The 26,332-nt window shown below is 35.5% G+C and overlaps 2 protein-coding genes across 2 annotated transcripts in view; both read left to right on the top strand.

The window, feature by feature from the left end:
- LOC140758683 (pre-mRNA-splicing factor ATP-dependent RNA helicase DEAH7-like) overlaps positions 1-6,133 on the top strand; it is a 39,895-nt gene extending 33,762 nt beyond the window's left edge. Inside the window, exons 12-14 of the mRNA XM_073094927.1 lie at positions 180-241; positions 4,166-4,318; positions 4,425-6,133. Coding sequence (XP_072951028.1) covers positions 180-241; positions 4,166-4,318; positions 4,425-6,018 — 1,809 coding nt within the window. The 3' untranslated portion in view covers positions 6,019-6,133. The remainder of the gene's footprint in view (positions 1-179; positions 242-4,165; positions 4,319-4,424) is intronic.
- A 13,300-nt stretch (positions 6,134-19,433) lies between these two features.
- On the top strand, positions 19,434-25,801 carry LOC140758966 (ADP,ATP carrier protein 1, mitochondrial-like). The gene is made up of 4 exons (XM_073095392.1): positions 19,434-19,585; positions 23,103-23,620; positions 23,704-24,075; positions 25,261-25,801. Exons 2-4 carry the CDS (start codon positions 23,129-23,131, stop codon positions 25,558-25,560), a joined length of 1,164 nt encoding a protein of 387 aa, XP_072951493.1. The 5' UTR covers positions 19,434-19,585; positions 23,103-23,128; the 3' UTR covers positions 25,561-25,801.
- The last annotated feature ends 531 nt before the right edge of the window (positions 25,802-26,332 follow it).

Below are 26,332 nucleotides of genomic sequence, written 5' to 3'. Positions count from 1 at the left end.
TATTCTTATTTATATAGTAGGATTTCATGTTTATGAAAGCTCGTATTTCCATGGTTATATTAGCAATTTGATGTATTAATAGCCTTATTCAGTGGCTTGGTTTTGGCAATGCAAATTTTTTAACATACTTTACAAGTTTTTCTGATGTATCTTATGACTGTGCCTCCAATTTTCTCTAGTATATGACAGATGGAGTACTTCTACGTGAAACACTGAAGGATGCTGATCTTGATAAATACCGGTATGCTATTCTTTCTTTCCTCGGCTGAAACAACACAAAGTCCGAAAGTATTTTATGTAGTCATGGCAGTAATGTTGTCGGTAAAGTTGAACAGACAGTGATATCTCATCTTCTTTTTATCTACTTGATCAGCTTAATGTCTCGTTCCTACTTTTCTCTAATAGGTTGGAATCAAGTCACTCAATATAGTGGAGAAATTATCCTTGATGCTTACAGTTTGATCTCGAGGTCTATTTATGTATATACTAACTTCAGTATATTTTGGATAGGAGTGAAAATCTCAACAACTTACCCCCAAAATTTGGCTTTAAAGAGCTCCACACATTTAGATGAGATTCTGGTAACGTTGATGAGTTTTTGATGATTTATGCAAAACTTATATGTTGGCTAGATAGTTTAGGGAAAATATATTTGTAACACTTTTATTTGCAACCCGCTTTGGGGCTATGTCACCGTCATGGTGCCCACGATCCACTTCACGCCATGAAACCCCTTGGCCACTACATACCAGCCGCGTGTTTTTTAGAACTTTGATTATAAAAAGTTGAATCCATTAGTTGGAGAGTTGCCCTATTGGTTCTGTCATTAGTTATTATTACTGCTGCTATCTTATCTGTAAGAACATCAATTATATCATGAGAGTTCTAGCATGAGTAAAGTTCTAGTTGATTTTACTCCAGCGGCAGAAAGAAGGGTGCAAACAATGTAAAAGAATGATGAATGAATTAAGTTTCAGTTCTTTAAAATGTCAAGAAATAGAAAATCTACTTACTTTAATAGGTAAGAGAGTTTCGTAAGGGTAATTAGGATAAGATGTTGAAATGTTGACATTTGTAAGAGAAACTAAATAACTAGGAAAGGTACTCCAAATGGGAAACCTAGATAGGAAACCCTTTGAGGTTAGGAATCTTATATGAACTAGGAAACCTTTGAGAATAAGACTCCTATGAGAAATAGTAAACCATTACAATTAGGAATGCTATAAGAATTAGAATGCTTGGTGCTACATCAGTCTGCCTTGTCTGAAAAGGACTTGTCCTTGAGTCAAATAATGGACTTGTTTCATAAGGATGATACTTGAACAGGTCTTGCACATTGAATGCCGTTGAAATTCCATAGCTCTTAGGAAGGTCAATCATGTAAGTATTGTTATTGATTTTGCGCAAAATGCAAATCTTACGTTGATTTTTTGGATTCAACAATGATAATGTGCAAAATACAAAAGGTTTCAATATTTTCCGGATTTAACTTGTTGTAGTTGCCTAGTAGAACTCGTTCTTTTCTGAGACAGGCCATCCCTAACTCATATTCTTTATGAGATTTCAGTCTGAGACATTTATCTGCAACTATTAGTAAAAGAACAAGATCCACTAGATGATTTGGTGACTGCCAAAGATAATCTCAATTGGTGATTTTCTCATTGATCGGTTTTTCATATTATTATATGCAAACTCAGCTTAGGCAAGGGCTATATCCATTGTTTTGGTAGATTTGAACTTGCTTTAATAATAAGATTAATATGATGTTTGTCTCGCTCCGGAGGCAAATCTTTATGAAGCTCATCAAGTATTAAAGAACAAAATTCATCGAGAAATGGAATTACCTCAGGTTGTTCTAGTATCGATATTGGACCTTATTCTCTTATGATCAAAGTCAAAGACTTCTTTAGTTTCTTGTGACTCATGATTATTGACTAAGAGAAAGCTGCAATCACTTGTGTGCAATTGGTGCATGTTTCTCCTTGCACATAGGAGTGAGAATCATTTTCACTCATTGTAAAAGGTAAAGTTATTATCCAAGAGTTGATGAGTTGATGTTATATTGCCATGGGCAACCAATGAGTATATGGCAAACATCTATGGCAAACATCTGTGATGACCACATTAAAGAAGTTTGTCGATGGAGAAAGTGATAAGACGTTGTTCGGTCAATTGTCTTGCCAACACTATTGATCTATTTATAAAATAAGGGATAGACGACCTTGAGCAGGTAGATCATTTTCCTGGGATGAATAGATCACAAAAGTTCGAGGTATTTTTATACAAACAAAACTTAGATTGCTTATGGGACGAATATATACAAACTTAAGGGTTAGATGACCTTGAGCAGGTAGATCATTTTCCTGGGATGAATCAGATCACAAAAGTTCGAGGTATGTTTATACAAACAAACTTAGATAGATGGAACACACTTATGTGTATTGCTTATGGGATGAATATAGACCAAAGAGCAGCTTGTTTACCAATGACTGCCACTCACTTTGCAAATTTGTTAACCATCCGCGTAAGACAATGTTTTCACTGCTGCCCTCATCAGTAATAACATCACAAACCCCCTAATTGATAATGCATCTTATCTTGCAAATATGATGTACTTGCTTAGGAGGATCTTGCTTTGGGGCATAGAATAATTTTTGGACAGTCAAAGAAACTCTTTCATTCTCATATGTTTTATGAGCCTCATCATCTTCATATTGCTCATCTTTGATCAAACCATCATTGGCAATGAAATTGACTAGTCGTCATTTAAGGCGTTAATTTGAACATGTTCTTACTTCTACACATTGATGGCACTTTATAGGATTTGTAGCGATATATAGGTTCCACCCAGCATAACTCAGTTGGTTTTAGTAGTAATGTTGCTGAATTCTCAATGCCAACCTTACCGAGGGTTGAAGGTTGGAGGCGCCTCCAACAAGTTTGCTGCAATTTAAGCAATGTTGACCATGACAAGATCTCCCTAAGAGGATGATTCTCTGATACCATTTTGGCATAGCTGATGGAGGAATTGTGTGATCACCATCACAAAATAGAAGAAGAAAATAAGTAAAATAGAACTAACAATCAATTTCATCAAAAATAATGTGTTCTTAATCATGCACCAACTCTCTTTAAATAGAGAACAATATTTAAAGCAAATAGAATTCCTAAAACTACTAGAATTCCATCCCGGGAAAGTAAATAACTAGGGAAGACACGCAAAATAGGAACCCTTTGAGATTAGTAATCCTATATAAATTAGGTAGTTTGGTCACTTAGCAATTTGTTTATTGCAGAAAATATTGGCAGCTTTATTCCAATAAGTTACATTGGTTCTAGCATTTGCACTATTAATTATAGACATTTTCCTTTCTCCTAGAGTAATTACTTCACTTATGATGTTTGGCACTAGGAATTAATCCTAGACTGTTAATGTGAGCCGTCTTGATCAAGCAAGTGGACTATTGATATTTATTTCTATTACAAGCTGGCCTATCTGTTTGATCCTTTTTGAATTAGTGCATGGCAAGTTTTGTCATAATTTAGCAGCTTCTGTATGGAACTCTACACTAGTCTACATAATCGTCACTGAAAAATTTCAAACATCATAGTTTTCACTACATTCTTTAAAATGTCATAATTGCCACTAAATCATTGTATTCTTTCAAAAATGCCATCACTGTTAACTTAGGTATATTCAAAAAATGTTTCTAAATGGGGGCTGTTAGTATTAATGATCCATCAAAATCATGAAAATCTTTTTTCTTGAAGTATAATTTTAATGGAGAGATTAAAAAACTATTATGATACTTTCCTATAATATGATACTCTGTAGCGTTAGATAGTTTTGACTTGTTCCAAATGACTTATACATTGGTAAACTGGTAATTAGGTAAACTGGCCTTTGACCATCTCAATTAAATTTGAACTGTGGCTAACAGACTGAATTTTCTGTGGCAATTTGATATCTTGGGTGATATAGTGGCAAATGGGATGTTTGAAAAGCTTTCAATGTCAATAGTATAAATAACTCTAATATTAGTTGTGCTACGACCTATTCATTATTTTCTATTTTACATAACATTGCTATTATGAGAAATTACTTTGGACGATAATAAATTCTTAAAGAATTGGGTGTATTTATGGACCTAATCTTTGTTAACAGAATTGTTATCATGGATGAAGCACATGAGAGATCATTGAACACCGATGTGTTGTTTGGCATATTGAAGAAGGTAGTTGCCCGGCGACGTGACTTTAAGCTCATTGTGACATCTGCAACTTTAAATGCACAGAAATTCTCCAACTTCTTTGGAAGGTTAGATACGGCTGTTTGCAGAAGAAAGTTCTGGACCCTATTCACGTCCTATCATTTTCTGTAGTATATGTTACTAACTCCTTTTAAATGCTCATTTCTTCTGCAGTGTGCCTATATTTCATATTCCTGGCAGGACATTTCCGGTAAACATCTTGTACAGCAAAACACCTTGTGAAGATTATGTGGAAGCTGCAGTGAAGCAAGCCATGACCATTCACATTACTAGTCCTCCGGGTGATATTCTGATCTTTATGACAGGGCAGGAAGAGATAGAAGCTACGTGCTATGCTCTCGCAGAGCGTGTGGAACAACTGATCTCATCTGCTCGTAAGGCAGTCCCAAAGCTCTCTATACTGCCAATCTACTCGCAGTTGCCAGCTGACCTGCAAGCTAAAATTTTCCAGAAAGCTGAAGATGGTGCTCGCAAATGCATTGTGGCAACCAATATTGCTGAGACATCACTCACAGTGGATGGCATCTTTTATGTCATAGACACTGGATATGGTAAGATGAAGGTCTACAATCCAAGGATGGGCATGGATGCTCTCCAAGTGTTTCCAATCAGCCGAGCAGCTGCAGACCAACGTGCTGGACGGGCAGGAAGAACTGGCCCTGGGACATGTTATAGGCTGTTTACAGAGTCGGCCTACCAAAATGAGATGCTACCCAATCCTGTTCCAGAGATCCAAAGGACCAATCTGGGAAATGTTGTATTGTTACTCAAGTCTTTAAAGGTTGAAAACCTTTTGGATTTTGACTTCATGGACCCACCTCCACAGGAAAACATTCTCAACTCTATGTACCAGCTCTGGGTGCTGGGTGCCTTGAATAATGTTGGTGCCCTCACAGAGATTGGCTGGAAAATGGTGGAGTTCCCGTTGGATCCAACACTTGCCAAGATGTTATTGATGGGGGAACAGCTCGATTGCATCAATGAAGTGCTGACAATTGTCTCTATGCTTTCAGTGCCATCAGTGTTTTTCCGGCCAAAGGATCGAGTAGAGGAGAGTGATGCAGCAAGGGAGAAATTCTTCGTCCCAGAATCGGACCACTTAACACTTCTCAATGTTTACCAGCAATGGAAGGCAAATCAATATCGCGGAGATTGGTGCAATGATCACTTTTTACACGTTAAAGGGCTTCGAAAGGCAAGAGAAGTAAGGTCTCAGCTGTTAGACATACTGAAGTCCTTGAAGATTCCTCTGACTTCATGTGGGATGGAATGGGATGTAGTGCGGAAGGCAATTTGTTCTGCATATTTTCACAATGCTGCTAGGTTGAAAGGTGTCGGTGAGTATGTGAATTGCCGGAACGGGATGCCATGTCACCTGCATCCCAGCAGTGCCCTCTATGGACTCGGATACACTCCAGACTATGTCGTTTATCATGAGCTTATTCTAACAACCAAGGAGTACATGCAATGTGTCACCGCAGTCGAGCCGCATTGGCTTGCGGAATTAGGCCCAATGTTCTTCTCTGTTAAGGATTCGGACACATCTTTGCTTGAACATAAGAAGAAACAAAAAGAAGAAAAGACAGCAATGGAGGAGGAAATGGAGAATCTGAGGAAAGAGCAAACTGAAGCTGAAAGGGTAAGTAGGAAGAGAGAACGTGAGAAGAGGGTGAAGCAGCAGCAACAAGTCGCGATGCCAGGTTTGAAGAAGGGATCTAATCTTAGACCCAAAAAGTTTGGTTTGTAGATAACTTGATTATCTTTTCTTCCGTTGTACAATATTAAGATCAGGATGAGAAGACCCATATTAATAGAGCCACAGATGCCATTTACTCTTGTTGCATAAAATATCTGTATTCTTAATAGTTTTTGCTCTAATATGATGCTATATCACATTAGAAGAAGACACAAACAAGAGGCTATAGAATGTAGAGATGTTCAATAGCAACTGAGAGCTTATAAGAAATTGTACCATAGATTTTAGCTGCCATGACTGTAATATAACTCGAAGATTCAAAGGAAACACGGAGATGGATTTGATCCAACTTAAGAGTAATCACCATATAATATAACTCGGGCTTTGCATGATTACTCAGCTCAACCTCTGCATTACGTAGTTGCCATAATAAAATATATTTCTATTGGTATTAAGTTTAAGAGTGTGGTACATTTTAGTAAATAAAGTTTCTAAGAAAAATAAAAGGAAGAAAGAAGAAACACTCTACAGCTATCCACCTTCTGTCAGCTTGCCGTCCCTTTTTGTTTCTTCAATTGATAAACAGTCACATGAAGTGCTTATGAGTTATGACTTATTTTAAGCTTTGTTATGCGAGTTTTTTTTGACAAAAACTGTTTGAAATTAAATTTACCAAAATGAAATATCTCCCAAACTTATTATAAAAAACGGTCAAAATTAACAATAGCTCTACTGAAAACGCCTTTAAGTATAGCGTTACTATTTCAAGTAAAACGCTGAATTTTTCAGCGTTTTTCTTCCTAGTGGAAATGCTAAACATTTAAGTGTTTATCTATATTAACAGGATTAACGAGTTGGTTAAATGTTGGAGTTAAGCATTAAAGAAATGCTGTCCGGATAAACTTTAGCCCTACTTCAGACGCTAAACATTTTGGCATTTTACCTTTCAAAATGAAATGCTTGGTAGATAAGTGTTTTCCATATTTCAGCGTTATCCTTGAAAAGTGAACTATAAAGCATAAAACACTGAACTTCTTGGCGTTTTATATGGGTTATAAAATGTTGAAAAGTTCAGCGTCTTATAACCGGCACAATGGACTGTTTCAGAATATTTAATTACACCACACTTAAGCACAAATTATCATTCTAATGAATAGCCAAAAAAAGAAAAAAACACTATGACTTCTCAACTCGTAGCGTAGACTAACCGGACCGACTATAATCAAGCACAAAACAACTTCTTTATACAAATGCAGAATTACAAAGGCAAATTTATAAATAAATAATCATTAGAAAACTTCCAAACTCATGACTACGAAGCAATCATCAGTCAACTCTAAATGAAAATATATTCAAACATATTTATAATAATAAAGATATTTTGGTGATAGTATAACATCTACATATAATTAAGGATTCACAAAACACATGTAAAACTAGTAAATTCACATCAAACTATATTGAAAGTAAAACCACTAAATAACATATATTTACATTAAAATATTTCAAGTTTTTAAAACAATTATCTATCCTCTTAGTACATAAAATCGTAAATGTCGTGGTTTCTACATTTGCTGGCTGCTCTACTGTAGTGTGCTCTCTAATCGACTCTTTTTTAGTCGCCTTCTCTATAGTCTATTCCTCTCTAGTCGGCTCCTCTATAGTTGCTTCCTCTATAGTCAGCCTCTCTAATCGACTCCTCTATGGCTTGTTCTGCAGTAGATGTCCCTCTCTCTCTCCCTCAACCTCTTGTTCTACCTCTACCCCTAATTACAGGAGGTGGTAATTGTTAATGCTCTATAGGAGCTGACATTGGTCTATGCACTATAAGAGGAGCATATAAATGTTGCGACTCATCAACCATCTTCAATGCACTAGCACACATGTCAACAATCATGCTCATCGATGCTCAACCACCACTGCTACTCCATGCGGCAAGTGCATGTAAGTCTCGATAGTAAATATCGGATAAAGTATGAACCTACACCAAATATTAAGTAGTTAGTTAATATTTTTGATAAATCTCAAACCTTTTAGGATATTACAATTAATACTAAATGTACCACAGCCTCAATAGTTGTGCTAGAGGACGAAAATTGCATGTATGGCCTATCTGATAATCGACAAATCAATCGTCATGTAATCCTACTATACCACAACATGTATGGATCACCATAACTCATCACTGCAACCATCGACAATGAATCCACTATGTTGGCTCCACACTGCTCCCAATAGGCAATATACTCTGCATGGTGAGCCTGCCAATCATAGGTACTCTTACTATGCTTATCGACAATATAAAGTTTGTCTTCAGTATTGCATGGAGTAGAATTTTATTGAGTCTAACCAAATTGATGCATGACCCAATTTGGGATATGCCACTCAACAATATCAAAACAAATAAGTGGTGCCCTCATCCTCCATATACTACTATCTGCTGTATATATTGTTGGTAATTCAGCTAATACTTCTCCTATATGTGACTCCCATATAATGTCACGATCCGAGATCGGAATCATGACTGTCCATACACCTCAATATGCTTGAGATACACGAAGCCTTACTAACACTTCCTAAGTGTACAATGGCAAGAAAAATAAACAAAAAAGATATGCTTTATTAAATTTAAACTAATTGCAATGAACATAAAATAATGTTATTGTTTGAGTCTCTAAACGAAATAAAATTAACATTTAATCTAAAGCATAAAATCTAAAATAGCGAAAAGGTAAATAGGTAGGTCCTAAGTGGAGGTGGGGTCCGGGTGCGTCTCGTTCAGTCGCCACGCTGACTATTACTTGAGATAGATAAATAAATAAAACGAAAAAGAAAAGAAATCCATGAGCCAATAACTATAGCTCAGTGAGTGATACCACTCAAAGACCAAATAAATTCTAAAATTTTATAATGTTAAATAAAACCTAAGATCAAAGATATACATAACAATTTGCAATAGGCAAGCTCTTAAATAATAACAATAATAATAATATAGAGTCATAACTTACAAGCTTGCACAGTTTCAACATATTAACATCTTTCCAATATTTATACTATCATTTGTCTCAATGGATCTATACCCTGTGGATCCACATCAACTAAAAGTCACATCGAGATGACGCTCGGGATTTTTCCTCATGGCTGATCTGGTTAGGGTCATCAAATGGTATCACTATGTGATCAAAACATCATATCTTTTTCACTAACCATTGAGAGAGATTAGAATCACCTAGGAAATTTCTTATTTATCCTAGAACTATTTCCTAACTCTACAATAGTCACATAAGAAAGTCATCGTAGTGATCTGATATAAGAATTTCCCTTGGATTTCTAGATAGAGATGAAAAACCACAAGTGATTTATACCGTGACTGTTCTCTAAGTCGTACCAATACTAGTTTCATTTTTTTTTTCACTAAAATTTAATATTTGCATAAGGTATGGCGATGCACCGAGTGTAATGATTAAATGCACATAGAAAATGTAACAATTAAATTTGCACGTAAGGATGAAATAAATGACAAAAGTACGAAGTATAATAAAAATAAATATATGAGTAAACCCACTCACCTGAGTATAAGCAAGACAACTGAAATCTTTAATCTCTAACTCACGTGCTAAAAATCACCACCTTTAAAAAAAACAATAAAAATTTTAAATTAATAATATTAAGATTTTCTACAATTTAACTCAAAAAAAACCAATTTGAGCCAAAACAAGCCCAATCGGTTGGGCTGGGCTATAGTCGATCCGCAGCCCACCCAATCATACAGTTAAATGGATTGGGCCAAAGGCCCAATCCAATTAAGTTAATGGAACTGGGTTGGGTCCCTTGGATTTGGATCCAACCCGACCCGAATCCACACTTAAGGGAAGAAGGCCAGACTCGGGTTGCCTGAGTCTGCCTTCTTCAACCCGAAGGGGGATCGACAAGGGCGAGAGAGAAAAAGAGAAGGAGAGAGAGAGAGAGAGAGAGAGAGAGAGAGACACTATCGGCCACTACGGGCGAGGTTCGTCGGCAAGAGGCTTCCAGTGATGGAGCGGTAGTGACCCGAAGCCGCCGGCCAATGTGACTCGCCGACGAAGTCGAAATATCACGAATTAGGTATTTCTATTTTAACCTATTAAACTAAAATTAAAATTGAGGGGTGGGAGATGGCTTACCAAGGAGTCACGTGGTGGTCTCCGACGACTCCAGCGCCACTCCGACAGGCTGATTCCACGGCGTGACTCCAACGGTGAGAAAGAAGAAAACAAAGGAGAGAAAAGGGAGAAAGAGGCTGGGGGGGTTAAGGAGAGAGAGAGAGAGAGAGAGAGAATTAGGGTTTAATTTATAGATTAAAAAAAATTAAATCTAATTTGATTCGGATTCGGCGAGATCTCTGCTGTGCCTCGTTGTGTGCCGGAAAGGGAGAGAGGAGGGGGTTGCACGTGCAGCGCACGTGCAGCCTCCTTTCTCAACCTTTTTTTTTTCCTATTCTCAAATATAATCTGCACATTAGTAAAATAAGTTAAATATATCATGTTAGAAGTAATTTTACATATTTTCAAAAATTATCTAATCATCGTATTGCTGGTCTAGTTGATCTCGATAAAAATGCAACATATGCAAGACTAGATTTTGGTCATAACTTCGCTTGAACTTCTACCTGGAACCAAGTGCATCACCAAGCTGAGGCTAAGATGGCTGAGGGTTCTCTAGCTCAGTATTGACAACCTCAAAGGGAGCCCGACTGTCTATCAGGCCAATCCACATGTAGTCATTCCCATGCCCAAACCTATAATTATCTTAATAGCTTAAGTGAGAAATATAATTATATGCAAGTACTCACCAAAAGATCGACTTATAAATACCTATAATAAAACAAGTGACCCAGCTTTCTCTCTGCATCATGTTGACTAGCACGACATAACTCTTGATAAAGTACTACTAATACGACACTCCTCCAACTAAATCTGCTAGTATAATCCAAGTCTCATAACCACCATGATCAAATATAGTCCTAGCATACTGTGTAATCATCTGAACATCACCATTTGCAGGAAGGGCGCCAAATGCCTCTATCAACCAGTGCATGCATAGCGATCAACCACATCTCGTTGTCTAAGGTGGGATAACTCCTAGGAGCTCATGACATACACTATCCCATTGAATAGCTGTGGTCCCCGTGACTACAAGTCCATGGATGCGTAGACCTAACAGTATAATAATATCCTGTAATGCAATGGTGATGTCTCCAACCTTCATATGGAATGTGTGTGTCTCTAGTCACCAATGCTCCACTAATGCAATAATCAACACTCAATCAATATGTATCCCGGCAAGTCGATATACATAGTAGAATCTGGTCTGCCCTAGGATATCAACTATCCATGGATCAGGCTCCCACTATCTCACAGTACATGAAAAACGGTGCCTATACACCAAAAGTCATAGATCCTAAAAATAAAAATGTGAATTATAAATTAGAAAGTTGACCCTAAAAATAAAATTTAAAATATATAATTAACAATACAAACCTTGCCCCTCCGTATTATCTTTAGATCTATAGTGCCTCTACAACCTCAACACAGATGCATCGATAGGCCCTAAGTCCTCGTGTGTAGCCATTAGAAGTCTACATAACATAAAGTAGTATACATAACATAAGTATTTTATTCAATGTACAATCCTAGAGCGCAAACAAGCAAGGAACCAACTCCAATTATCAGCATTCTCACTCTCGATAACAGCATATGCGAGAGTAAACACACCATCATTCACGTAAGTGACGACTACAATAAGCAAAATATGAGATATGTGCCATCAATACTTAACACAACACAACTGTATTTGGATTCTTATGTTGTAATTTGGTCCAAGTGAATAAACTTTCTTCCACAACACAACTATATCCAAATTCTTATGTTGTAATTCACGCATAAATGATGACAATTGGTTATAAGAATTAGCCCAACCACCAAATACATATTTAATGGCCTTTTATTTTGCGTTTCAAGCCTTTCAATATTAAATTTGATAGCAATACTTTTTAAGAATGTGAATTTGCAACTGAGCAACACTAACAGTTGTGTCATTACTAACAAACCTTTTAATATTATGTGCAAAAAAATTTATATTAAGCTAATGATGGTCTTTATTCAAAGAAAGATTGAGGTAAGTACATATAATTTTCCATATTCTATGGCTCTTACGTAATACTGCTCGAAGCTCTATTGGCATACATCCATCCTCTTGTTTGTACTTAATATATAAAATTATAGATTTAGAAGTCTTAACTTTAAATGAATGATGTGTGCTAATAGCATTTCTTTTTAGACATATTTGTACGTCTTCTTTGCTCATAAATAGCATCGCAACATGCAAATCACCGCCAGTATACCTCGAAGGAGTAGGTAGGCTGACAAGTGAATTAATAACATTAACACTTTGTGTCATATCTACATTGTACAATTACAGCATCGGCTCAAAACTACTAATTGGATTGATTGCAATTCTATCAAACTCATCATCAGTTGAATCACTCACTGACAATGCATCAATATCCTCTTTGTTAGATGTTTTAAACGGTTCGCTATCTTGTAGTATATTGTAAAACACACCATCATTTTTGTTCACTTTCAGTAATGCGTGCAATAGTTGTATCAATAGATTGATCATCCAAACCTATATGCGATGGTTGACTATAGCCTTCATTATTTATATTAACAACTTCTTTAATTATAGCGATTCCAAGTGGTTCACTAGGGCCTTCAAGGCTTGGTTGAATATAGCCTCAATTAATTGGTTGATTGGGTCCTTCATTAGATATCCATGTAACCTCAACTGGCATATTAGTATAGTTGTATAGTGAAGCTTCAATTGGTGTATCAGTATAGTTGTTTTCTTTGTCAACAATTGGTGTACCGTCAATATAGACTTCCAATATACCTTGGTGTTGTTATGTAATATTAAGCATAGCCTTAACATCGTCGTCATCATATATTCCAATGAACTACACCTTTTTCTCATTAGAAAACTCTACTGCATACTAATTTTATACTCCAATGCTTTGTACTCATTTTAGTCGCTTTTGATGCTTTTTTGACCAATTGATCGTAACTATAATTTATATCCACTTTAGCAAAAAAATTTAACCCACCTTCGTAATTTATTGTACCATCTTACAACTGTATAATATCGCCACCCCAAATACATGTAATTGTTATAAATATCTAAGGTAATTTATGAAAAAAAAATACATTTAAGAGTTTATTAGCATCTCTTCTATTTGCCAACTTGGAGTGCAAGAACTTCAGATATAAAACATTTTGAAGGATTTAGTTACAAAAAAATGGCATTTGTTTTGACCAAGGTTTGAAAAATCGGGATCGGTCTTTCGAAAAAAATGGTACGGATTGGCCGTATCGATCGCCTAGATCGAATTGGACTTTCTAATTACGTAAAATTATAAATATTATTTAGAAATATAAGAAAGAGAAAAAGAAAGAGAAAGAGAGAGGGCGAAATAAAGAAACAACGAAATTATATACTGGAGTTCATCAGAGTTCGCCGGAGCTAGATTTCTCCGTAAGAGAAACGATAGTTATATGATAAGGAGAGAAAAAGAGAATGAAAGAGTGAAAGAGAGAGAGAGAGAGAGAGAGAGAGAGAGAGAGTTTGGATCGAGCTTGGATCGAGATCGACACATCTAGCAAACTATGGTTTTGACAAGCTATAGATGACACTCTAATTTTTCCTACTACATTATAAAATTATCTTGGAAAAATTCTCAACTATACAAAATAATAATGTAATGACCAAATATAGTGTAAATACCAATAGATATCAGTTAGCTCATGTTAGAATTGGTACGAGGACAATAATAATTGTGTCAGTTGATTATTGAAATTACCATGATATTATACACTACAAAATTTGCCAAACTAATTATCGTAATTGTGTCTAGGAGAACCATAAAATCTGCCAAAACATATTAAATGATATTACCTTGAAATGGATCGCCGGAGAGGGTGAGACGAGGTTGAGGACGTCGATAGATTGTCGGAGACAATGAGGCAAGGCCGCAGGCGTCAATGGATCGTCGGAATAGTGAGGCGAGGCCGTGGGAGTTTATGGATCGCCGGAGACAGTGAGGTGGGGCCGCAGGTGTCGATGGATCATTGGAGAGAGTGAGGGGGAGAAAATAGAGTGCGGCAGCTTAATGGTGAAGAGATGAGTGTTGACTAGAGACCCCTCAGGGTAAGGGATGGAATGACGCCACTCATGAAATGCCAAATTGCTCAGCGTTTCATTGCCCTTAAAACACTAACCTCAAGCTCTTAGGTTTGAAAAACCTTGCTAAAAATGCTGAACTGTTTAGCGTTTCATTATCATTAAATGCTGAACTATTTAACATTTTATGTATAATACGCTTACTCCTTAAGCATTTATTTTGTAACTACCTTCACGTGCCAAAAATGAAGCTCTCAGGTTTTAGAAACCTGTTAAAAATGCTGAATTCTTCAGCGTTCCATTACTATAAAACGCTGACTAGTTAGTATTTTTTATTTAAGACTTGAGTTTTAGAAACCATGATAAAAGCGCTGAAATAGTTAGCATTTTTACGGCGTTTCTTTAATGATCAAACTCCAACATTTAACTAACTAATTAATCCGGTTAATAAAGAGAAATGCTTAACCATTCAGCCGTTTCACTAAGAAGAAAAACGCTAAAACGTCCAGCGTTTTTACCTCGAATAGTAAAACGCTAAACTTATAAGGGTTTTTAATGGGGCTAGAGTTAATTTGACCCCTTTTGGTAATAAATTTGGGTAGTAGTCTATTTTGATAAATTTAATTAATTTGGTCAAAAATTCTTTGTTATGCACCCAATTGCCCTTTGGCATTGGAGGGAAACTTTTGGTTAGAAAGAAGCTCAGATACGGTACCAATCATTCTTATCTCTGTTTCCTTTCTCAAGTACCTGCATCAATGTGTAATAATAGTAGTGGCAACCCACAAACACCTCCAAATGGTCAAGTCAATTTTCACATGCTGAAACGGAATCCTAGTTTGACTAGGTCTAGAAGATATGAAAAGTCAAATGTCAAGTCAAATTCTAAGTCTGTAGATTAAAAAAAAGGTTTAGAAAACCAATTATAAATCATATTTAGAAAACTAAAATTTAGTAGGAGATAAAATTCAAATACTATTCAAACTAAGAAACCAAACTCAAGTAAGTGAGTATGTATAAATCAAGAGTGGATAAAATTCAAATACTATTCAAACTAAGAAACCAAACTCAAGTTAGGGAGTATAAAATCAAGAATGGAACACGAAAAAGCTAAGGAATAGGAAAAATTAAAGATGGTAAACACACTAACATGATTTTTTTAATGTGGAAAATTCTTTCTCAACAAACAAAGAAAAAGAACTATGGATCCGATCAACCTCTCAGATCAATCTAATTTAATAAAACTCATAAATACAATATTCATTTACAATCTTTCCTACCATATTCTAAATGATTGTTGTAACAACCTATCTTTAAAAAAATGGTGCATGGCACAACGTCTCGTGCCATGCAATGGCAGACGGGTTGAGGGTGCCACGCGCCCCCAGCTGCTAGCCCGATCAACCTATCCAGGCCAGCTGGCGCGGTGGGCCCCGTCGCCACCAAGCCCTCCCTCCACCGCCTCTCTCTCTCTTCTCTCTCTCTCTCTCTAAATCTCTCTCTTCTCCTCTCGGTCACTCTCTCTCTCTCATGGATGTGCTACTGCCGGAACCTACCGTCGCCATCTCCATCGAGCGCTAGTGAGCTCCTCTCTCTCTCTCTCTATCTCTCTCTTTCCTTGGGCTCGGCTCGATGAAGCTGAGCTGTCGGCTGGCCAACAGCAGCCGGTACCCTCCCTGTCGGCCTGGGTCCGCACTCCCCTCCTCTTTCTCTTCTCTTCTTCTTCCTCCTTTCTTTCTTTCTTTCTTTCTTTCTTTTCTTCTTCCTTTCTTCTTCTTCTTCTTTCTCAGTTCTATCTCCTCTTGCTGCAACAGTGCTAGGCCAGTAGCAAAGAGGATTATACTTTTTTTTTTCTTTTTTGTCAATTATATTGTTATTTTCTATATTAGGTAAATTAGTTTATTTAGATAATTAATTTTTTTTTATAATTTACACTCACTAATCTAATTTTAGCTAAGTATAATTAGTAGAATAACTGATTAATTATAATTATTAGTATTTGTATATAAATATAGCTATAGCTATACATTGTTATTAGATTAGTATATATAGATATATTGATAATAATCTAATATTCATGTTTATATTGTACATAACTATTTTAGCATTTTATTATTATATACTGTTTTATATAAAACGAAATACTAAGCAATGATAATTATTTTTATATAAATGGATAATAATTATTTTATGTAAAACTAGTGACTAGTTAGTAAGAGTTGTAATTTCAAAATTATTGAATTATACTTAGTTATTGTATTTACACATATTTTTAATTATATTATTGTATATCGGATTCTTTCATGCTTAAAGAGATTAAGTATTATATTCCTAATATATAATTAGAATAAGGTTATCATAATTATATATAAATATATAATGTAAACCTAGTTATTTAATAAAATCTATAAATTATATTTTACACCAATGAATTCTGAATGGGATAGTCGACTAATATCATATTATTTAAATATTTTTAGATCCTGAACTCTTTAATTTGAGATCCCGTGGAAATATATATGATTCCATTATTTGAGATATATGAGTGTTAAATGGTCATCATGCATTATTGTGGTTGCACTTGGTATCATAGCATTGTCATAGTTGACATATATCATATATATTATATTTGAGAGTTTAATAGGGTTTTTAGAATTATATAATGATCAGTCATGACACGATATCTGTGATACATTTATATATTTATTTATGATATGATGCTAATTTCTGATTTATATTCTCTAGTATGATTTATTTTCTATTTGATATCACTGATTTAGAGTAATGTCTATTTATAAAGCCTTTAGCTCATGACTATCTTTATTTTCTTTTCTAACTCCTAATATATGAGGTACCTAATAATGGCTTGAGATATCTTAAAGAGATATTTTATATTGAAGATGAGGTGAGCTAAACGTGAAATGATATAAAAGATAATTTATATAGAAATTGAGTTGTACTATTATGGGATATTTGTACTCCATTATATATTAAACGATAATTTGTATAATACAGGTTGGATTATATTGTACTTATATATTAGTTGTTTTAGTTATATCTTGGTGGTTTTGTCATGACCTATGTGGGTCCAGCATGATTGTTGTGGATTTGGATATTTATATGTTAATATATTTATTTGGATAATAACATAATTAATTTAGAGATGAATTATGTAAGTGTAGATGTACCTTTGTGTGGCTTTGCATGTCCTGTCACATGCATCACATATGCCGTGTGGGCATGTGGGGTGGTGCACGTGCTCATCGCGGCAAGGGCATTATAGAAACCATTGGCTTTCTCCTAGTAGTATTATATATATGGGTGAAAATAGATCAGATACATATTGGATAGTGCTTAACTCATATTCGGATTAGAACTTTTGCTCCAGATAAGGATTCAGATATGAATATTAGATGGATAACAAAATTTAGAACCATATCCTAACTAAACGGATACAAATTTGGATATGAATTTTAGACAGATTTTAAAAAGATACAAATATGAATGCAATCTTAAACAAATACAGATACTTAAGGATCTTGATGTTTTCATTGTAACACTCTTCATATTTTATACTTGACTGAGATATCAAATTGAAAATATATGTTTTGAACTGACTCGGAGGACGCAAAATCCCACTAGGCTCTTGCGACGAGTGTGGGGCTAAGGACTTTCACGTCCAATCCGACTATTTATCTATTTGATTTTATTGCTTACTTGTTATTTAGTTGTTTGCAGCCTAGAATTTATGTTAGGTGAGCCAAACCCGAGCTCCTCAAGCTAGGCTAGTTGAGTCAAGTAGCCACCCAAAATGCATGTAGTGCGCATGTAATTGTAATCGGTTAGGCCTAGAGCCTAACCTTTTGATTGGATGCTTTAGGATGCTAGTTTGAGTCGGTTGGACCTAAGTTAACCTAGCTAGGTTGGTCAAGCCAATTAGGGAGCCACTATACAACATGTGGTGCGCCCTTAATCCAAATTATCTTAGATTAATGAATTATTTTCTCAAGATCTTCTCCCTCGTTGTTCGATTAGCTCCAAGCCATGGTCATCTAACTACCACCTAGCTCGACCACCATTGCCTATCTCCTTATCTAGCTGCACCTCCTTAACCCTAAGGAACGACCATATTCTTCTCTATCACCTTCACTATCAACCACCTCAATTTCCACCAACACCATCACCCACTACCCTACTGCCATCCTAGGTCGATCACCACCATGCTCACTTTCGTCTCCCCTTTTCATGATCCACTCCGATAAATTTATCCTCTATCCCAAATCTATTACAACCTCCAAAACTCACATTTATCTAACTGTTGGATCTCAAGTGACTTTTTAACCTTAATAAATTACGATAACCCTAACTTTTTGCTTAAGAGCCAAAATTCAATTTCGTCTTTAGATTTGGACTCATGGCAATCATGAAGGTTCAAAGGGCGTTTGTATCATTGTAGTGCAAACTAACTATTATTACCAAAAAAATACTACCTATACCTATACCACAAATCACAATCTGACAAAAATTATAGTAATAACACACTACATTGACTACAATCACAATATTGCAAATTGTGCTTATTCTCATCCTAATACACTCTTTCTATTCTATACTAGAATGATATCAAATTAAAACTGTATATATTGGTATAATCCAGGACCAAGATTTGAACAATTCCTCAAACAATTAATTATCTGTGACAGCCATACATCCAAAAAATAATCTTCTCTTCTCTTCATGTAGTTTTGCCAAATTTGAGAGCATAAATCTCCTACAATAAACACTTTCTCTATATTTGTAGGTCATTAATTAAATCAAGTCTATATATATATATATATATATAAGAAAAGGAACTGTTTGCTGGCTTATTTGGATATGATTTATCTCTTAGTGATACAGTGATAATCCTGTTTGTCTATTAATTAGATAAAATGTCAATAGAAAGGAATGCATCTAAATCGTGAGAAGAAAGCTCAAATTTAAACGGTGATATCTTCTCCCATCTTTAAAGCAATCATTTCTCTTCTTAATTCATAAAAGAATCTAATATTTTACTCACAGACCCCGATCAAAACTAAGAACATAAAAAAATTAATTAATATCTTAAAACAGTTAGTTAGTCAAAATAACATCAAAATATTAATTAAAAATGAGCAAAAATACTATTCAAATTAATCCAGATGGATTGATTATAAAAAAAAATTCTCCAGACTAAGCGTGGAAAAACAATTGGAAAACAAATGGAAGGCAAGGGTAATATTGTCAGTTCGAACTCCCAGTGAATTGGAAGCAAGTAGGGTTGCAGCCGTCTCCTTTCCATATAAATGCAAATCTCTGATTCCCGTTTCCACCCTCCTATCGAGATCGGAGGAAGGTGGAGGCTCTCCTTCTCGGCCTTCCCAAGGTTTGCTCTCTTCTCTCTCCGATCTGTTGTTTATTCCCTTCCCCTGTTGGTGTAAATCGGTAGTTCTCGGAAAGGTTTCATCTTTACTTTTCTTTTCTTATGCTTCATGATCTGTTAGGATCTAAGCTTGGTTTTCGTTAGTTTTCCTAGATTAGATCTGTTTGTTTCGTGTGGTTTTTTTTATTTCGTATGTTGGATCTAACTGTTAGCAACTTTTTTTTGGTTGTTTCTTATATCGTACAAATGGTGAATTTTAGTAGGTTCTTTTGATTTATGTGACTTGTTAGGAGAATCAAGTGGTGTAGAGTCTGCTGATTTAGTAGTCTAATGTTTCTGACATCTGGAGGAGTTGCAAAGAGATAGAAGTGAGATCATTTTGGTTTAACAATTGGCGAGTGGATCGAGAATTTCGTTTTCATGTGATTTAAGTTGCTTTGCTATTATAATAATGTACACCTTGGTGGATGGAAATGTGTGCTATTTTCCACTAAGTGAATTTGTAGTTATTTTATTGACTCTTGCTTCAGTTTTCTGAGAATGGCCATTGTTGTTTGACCTCCACAGAACAGATACCCGTCTATCCTTCACTCTTTCTTTATTAGGGAGGGATAGGCAATAATAGCAAATTTTATCTTTTCTTAGAGTTTTTGACCATACTAAACCCCCACCACCCCGCCCCCCCTCCCCCCTTCCCTTAACAACCAAACTTTAATACGACATGAGATGAGTTTTTAAATTTGACACAGCTGATTGAGGTCCATCCAGCTACTTAAGTTATGAAAATTGCTTTCCTCAATAAGTTGCTAATCAGATAAGCAACTTATGTTAAAACAATATGTCGCTGACTAGGTAAGCAAGTTATGCAAGAACAAGAAGAATGAAAAAAAATGACCAAGGGGCATACCTGGTCAAGGACTCGTATATGTTGCTTACCCAGTTAGCAACTTATTTTGGAAAACAATTTCCATATAAATCGCTCTTTGATTTGGCGAATTACAAATTGAAATTTCATCTATTTCATTGATTTTGCTGAGTTGGATGATCCTGACCTGACGTTGCAGATACTCATCTATTCTTGTGTTAAAATTTAGCAGTCAACTATTGTCTGCTCATGTTCCAACATATGTGGACTGTGGAGAACAAGAGACTTTATTTTCATAGCTTCATTATCTGTTGGCTCAGTGTAATGATTTATTTAAAATTCATTATGATTTTTCTATGAGCTCTTGTTGCGTAATAATGTAAGTCTGTAAATAAATTGGACTAGTGTATGTAAATAATCTACTGGGTGGAAATTGAAGTATAAATGGATGGATTTTGATATGAAGATTGTTTAGCTAGTCTTAGATGTTGGAAGGACAGTGATGGAAGTGGCAATTTCACTGGTAATTTCTTTTTTCTTTTTCCTTTTGGGAAATATCATTGATACTTAACAATATTTTGGATGCTTAAGATATCAATCATGTTCTATCTAAGAGTATCCTTATTTAACTCCAGCTAAATGAACACAACGTTGTAGGGGTTATTTGGGTGATTTTCTACATTGACAATCAATGTTTTCTTTTTACATATTGGGTGATAACTAGATGGGGAAGTGTTGCAAAAGCAAAGTGTTAGCTTCTGAAATAAAATAGTGATAGAAGTGACATTTCCTATAGCTCATGCATAAAGGAGTTATGTTGCATGAGCTATTTGGTCACATCTATGAAAGAAGTAAGTTGAGACTGGAATTTAATAACCGAGGGGCCAATTTTTTGGTCTCCAAGATAGTAGGCACATTTTTCATGAAATTGAAATATCACATCATAGAAGAAAATAGTTTACCAAAATTCGGATATGTTTGAATGCGGAGGGCTTAGCAAGGGTGGGGAGGCTAAGAAGCGCTAAGAACGAGTGCAGTCTACGATGAGTTCAGGGCTAAGGACAAAGCTAGTACCTGAAGCTTTGGGTTGAGCTGGATCAAACCTGGCTTATGAATGAATATGATTACAGGAGATTGAGCATGGATTCTGCAAATTTGATGTCATTAAGGATATTTACCGATAAAATACCGACACTTCACATTTGCAATTATACTAAAGGAATTTTGTGGTGAATAGATGATACTGTATTTTGGAAAATTATTAAGCTTTGTGGCTTTTTGTCAAAGAAAGTTAAGAGTAAGAAATTTACTGGTTAGTTGGATATTCAGGAGTAAGAAATTTACTGGTTAGTTGGAAATTTACTAGTAAGAAACTTATGTATATTATATGTAAATTTATATCAGGTAGACTAGAGACTTTATTTTAATATTTTGAGATAAGTTTTAACAACCCTAGCTGTTGATTCCACATTTGGATATCCTATTCCCAAGGTGGAGAGAGAAAATTCTCTCATATTATTTCACCTTTGTTTGACCTTTTACTAATCTTGAGATGCACTTAATAGCCTATATATATATGTATATATGTATGTATATATGTGTATAATATATACCATGGGAGTGTTTGGGGGGTGGTGTGGCTGTCAATGTATTCTGCTGCATGCATGTGCAACTATCTGTCTGCCTGCGGGAATGTTTTTTTTTTAAATGAGTGATTCTTTGCATGAGTATGTGTTTGTGGTTGTGGCTGCATTAATGAATTGTGCTTGTATTCCCATGCTAATATTTTTCACTGTTAGTTTATTAGAGTGATTATTCTTTGAGGCATATAGACACTTAATTTTCCTGTTCATTATTTAAAAAGTAAGATAGATAATCTCCTCTTAGCTAGATTCGAGAGATTTACTTTTGGGGATTGAATTGATTGTACTGTGAAGATGATTGCATAATTCTGTAGAGCATTGTTTGTAGTTAATATGGTATGTTTATGTGATGGTGTTTATATGTTATTGGGTTATGGGATAAATGAAAGATTTCAAGCTGGTTAGGATTTTTTAAGTTGACAATTATAGGTTATGTTAGTTTCCCACTTTCCCTTAATGTAGTAGATACAGGTGTTTCACACAATTCAGAAATTTACAGATCAGAGCAAACTTTTCCAACATCCATGAGACGATGATTTGACTAATTAATAGTGTTCAGATAGATAAACAAAACTGGTCCTATTGAGAAACTATTCAATAGAAAATGAGTAACTATTCAGTAGAAAATAAATCATATTCATCTGTCAGTGAATATATAATATGCATTCTTGTCTTTGTTTGGAGGGGAAAAAATGCTCTCTTGTTTGCAGTGACATTTTTATCTTGGTTTATGAGATATCCAGTTGCAAGGAGGTGAATAAGTACAATGTGGATGTAAGACATTCCAGTGCATATATTTGTTTTTTTCAAAACATTTTAGTAGTTTATAATTCTGCAGCTTAATTTTGCTTTATACCACAGCATGTTTAAATTTGGGGACATTTAAAGGAAGTGAGGCTTGTGCCTTTTTGTTGTGAGACTTATGCTTTGCCTTGGTAATATTCTTAATGACATGCCATAGGCCTCTGCTTCTAAATACTGTTTATAAGTACTGTTTTTTTATTTGATGCAGGTTTGTTCATTCTGTGGCTTGCCAAAATGGCAGAGGAATTACATTCCCCCTCTGTTATACATAAGATCTATGGGAGATCGAACTTATATACTAGACTTACTCCTCATTCATCAGCCAGGAATTCTGGCATGTACAACTTTCCACCCACTTATATGAATGGAGGCTTGCAGAGCCCGTTGCTCAGGCCACACAACAGTATTAATGGGACAGTTGGTCTTTCATCCCTGTCAGCTCTCTCACCTATCTCTGCTAATGCCCCTGCAGAGAAGGGTATGTCTGGGTTTTTTATAGATTTCCTTATGGGAGGAGTTTCTGCTGCTGTATCCAAAACAGCAGCTGCTCCTATTGAGAGGGTGAAGCTCTTAATTCAGAACCAGGATGAAATGATAAAATCTGGTCGGCTTTCTGAACCCTATAAAGGAATTGGAGATTGCTTTAGCCGAACAATTAAGGATGAAGGATTTGCAGCACTGTGGAGAGGAAATACTGCAAATGTTATTCGTTATTTTCCAACTCAGGTCTGAAGCCTTAATTTTTGTTTTGCTTTTTTCTGTTTACAATTTCCCATTCAACAGCTGACTGATTGATTTGTATGTTTCAGGCCTTGAACTTCGCTTTCAAGGACTACTTCAAGCGAATGTTCAACTTTAAGAAAGATAGAGATGGGTACTGGAAATGGTTTGCAGGTAACTTGGCATCTGGAGGTGCAGCTGGTGCCTCTTCACTCCTCTTTGTCTATTCTTTGGATTATGCCCGAACACGGCTAGCCAATGATGCCAAGGCTGCTAAGAAGGGAGGAGAAAGACAGTTCAATGGTCTTATTGATGTTTACAAGAAGACTGTGAAATCCGATGGTATTGCCGGCCTCTATCGTGGCTTTAACATATCATGCGTTGGTATAATTGTTTATCGAGGGCTCTACTTTGGAATGTATGATTCTCTAAAGCCAGTGGTTCTGGTTGGTGCCCTACAGGTTAGTAGTTGTTATATTTAGACTTAAATCATCTTCATCAATGGCTGCATGTAGTTTCTCCTGTTTTGTTCTGTTATATTACTGTTTATATGCCTTATGAGAGTGTGGACTGAAGATTGATTCAAGAGTTCTCATCACAGATTCCATAACCAACTGTATCATCAGATAGGATGTAGTTGTCTATATCATCAGATAGGAAGTTGTTGAGGTATGCTATTCTTGATATAACAACAATATTGTGTAATCTGAGCTCATTTTGTTGATTACTTGGGAGTCTCTTAATATGAAAAGATTCTTGATATATTTCTGTCCTATCATCCAGTATGCCTTCTGTTCAAGTAGTATGAATCTGAGATATGGTCTTCCTCTTCTGAAACGTTTGCTTGACTGATCTTATTTTATATTTTGACTTGATCCTTCTTCAAACTTCTAAGTGATTGGTGTTGGGTTGTTTAGGTCTTTATGGTAGTTGGACTTTTGGAGCATGGAGAGAAATGTGACATATTTCTTCACAATATGTTATTCTGGCCTCAAGTATATTTCAAATTTTAACAAACTTGATCTGGAATATATAGCATGATCAGCCCATCATGGATCTTGAGTTCATGACAATTCATTCATGGTTTGGCCAAAGCTGAATTGATAATTTGGTGGAAGCTAACCTTGTTTTCTTTAGCTTGGTAGTCATAACATGAGGACTTATTGATCTCCATCCCAAGTGGGCCATGATAGCAATGCTACAAGAATAGAAAGATGACATTCTAAGGTACTGAATTAACATTTAGCATGTGAAGTGAAATGCTATGGCCCCTGAAGTTTAAATAGATCCACCTCAATTAGGTGATATTTCATATATCAGTTCCTTTGATGATCAATGATTAAGTTTTGATTGTCCGTCATGCAAACTCTGGATAGTGTTAGCTTTTAGTTGAACTTACATAGGATTGTAGAAATTCATCTGAGCCCCTTTGATGTTCATTGGCTATATTTGCTTGTCTATCTTGCAAATCTGTATGACATTAGCGTTTAGTAGAATTCACATAGAATTGCAGAATTAACCCTAGTCCCGTTGATGTTCAATGATTATGTTTTGCTTTACTACATTAGCTTTTATTAGTAGCACTCACATAAGATTCTGCAAATCAATATTTTTTATTAATATTTTGTTTGATTTTGATGTTGCAGGATAATTTCTTTGCAAGTTTCTTGCTAGGATGGGGAATTACAATTGGTGCTGGTCTTGCCTCTTACCCAATCGACACTGTCAGAAGGAGGATGATGATGACATCAGGAGAGGCTGTCAAGTACCGTAGTTCACTGGATGCATTCCAACAAATCTTGAAGAACGAGGGTGCCAAGTCCCTCTTTAAGGGTGCTGGTGCGAATATCCTGCGTGCGGTTGCAGGTGCTGGTGTCTTGGCTGGTTATGACAAGCTCCAAGTTATCGTCTTCGGAAAGAAGTATGGATCAGGTGGTGGTGGCTAATGGTACCTATTTTGCTTCATTGAAACATAAGTAGATGATGATGAACAAGGAGTTAGGTGCTTGCATTAGTTTCTGCTTTCAAATAATGTACGAACACCGGGTTTGTTATATTTTAGGTCTTGCAGGGGCTTATGAGTGACTATGATATAATTCTCATGGAGATTGGAAAGAATAGTATTTGAAATATTTTGGTTTGATTAACTTACAATTTAAGTAATACTCTTGATATCTTTTTCTCTAAGTTTAGTTTTTGATACATGTCTCTTATTTCTCGCATGTTACCACGTTCCTCAGTACTAATAGGGAAATTTGCTGTTAGTTCATTAGTTGAGAGTGATCAATGTTAAGGCTGGGGTAGAATTTTCCCATCATATCTTTCTATATTATTCAAAATATTTAACTTTATTATCTTTCTATATTTCTTCCTCTATAAATGTCATTCTGTCAGTTAAATTTAACTAATTATGATTTGAAAGGTTTGTTATGACACATGAGCATGGCTGTTAAGGCATAATCAAGAAGGTCAAAGTGCTGTCACTAGTTCTTTTCCTTGTCTATTTCTAATAATATTATTCAAGGTTCGGGTACGATAATAGCGGATAAATTTTGCAATATGCTGATAATACTTTTATCTTTACCAGTAATTAACAAGCTATAATCCAGATTATGGTGTAAGATTGATTCTTCTTACTTCAGTCCTATCTGCCATTCCAGTTTATATTCTTTCTTTTCATATCCTGGAGATATTCTTCAAATGGTATTTATTCCACTC

This window comes from Typha angustifolia, chromosome 4 (genome assembly GCF_048772165.1).
Source record: "Typha angustifolia cultivar Huaian chromosome 4, ASM4877216v1, whole genome shotgun sequence".
Classification (NCBI taxonomy): Eukaryota; Viridiplantae; Streptophyta; class Magnoliopsida; order Poales; family Typhaceae; genus Typha; species Typha angustifolia.
Note: the sequence above shows the minus strand (reverse complement) of the source record. Positions and strands in the feature narration are given on the sequence as shown.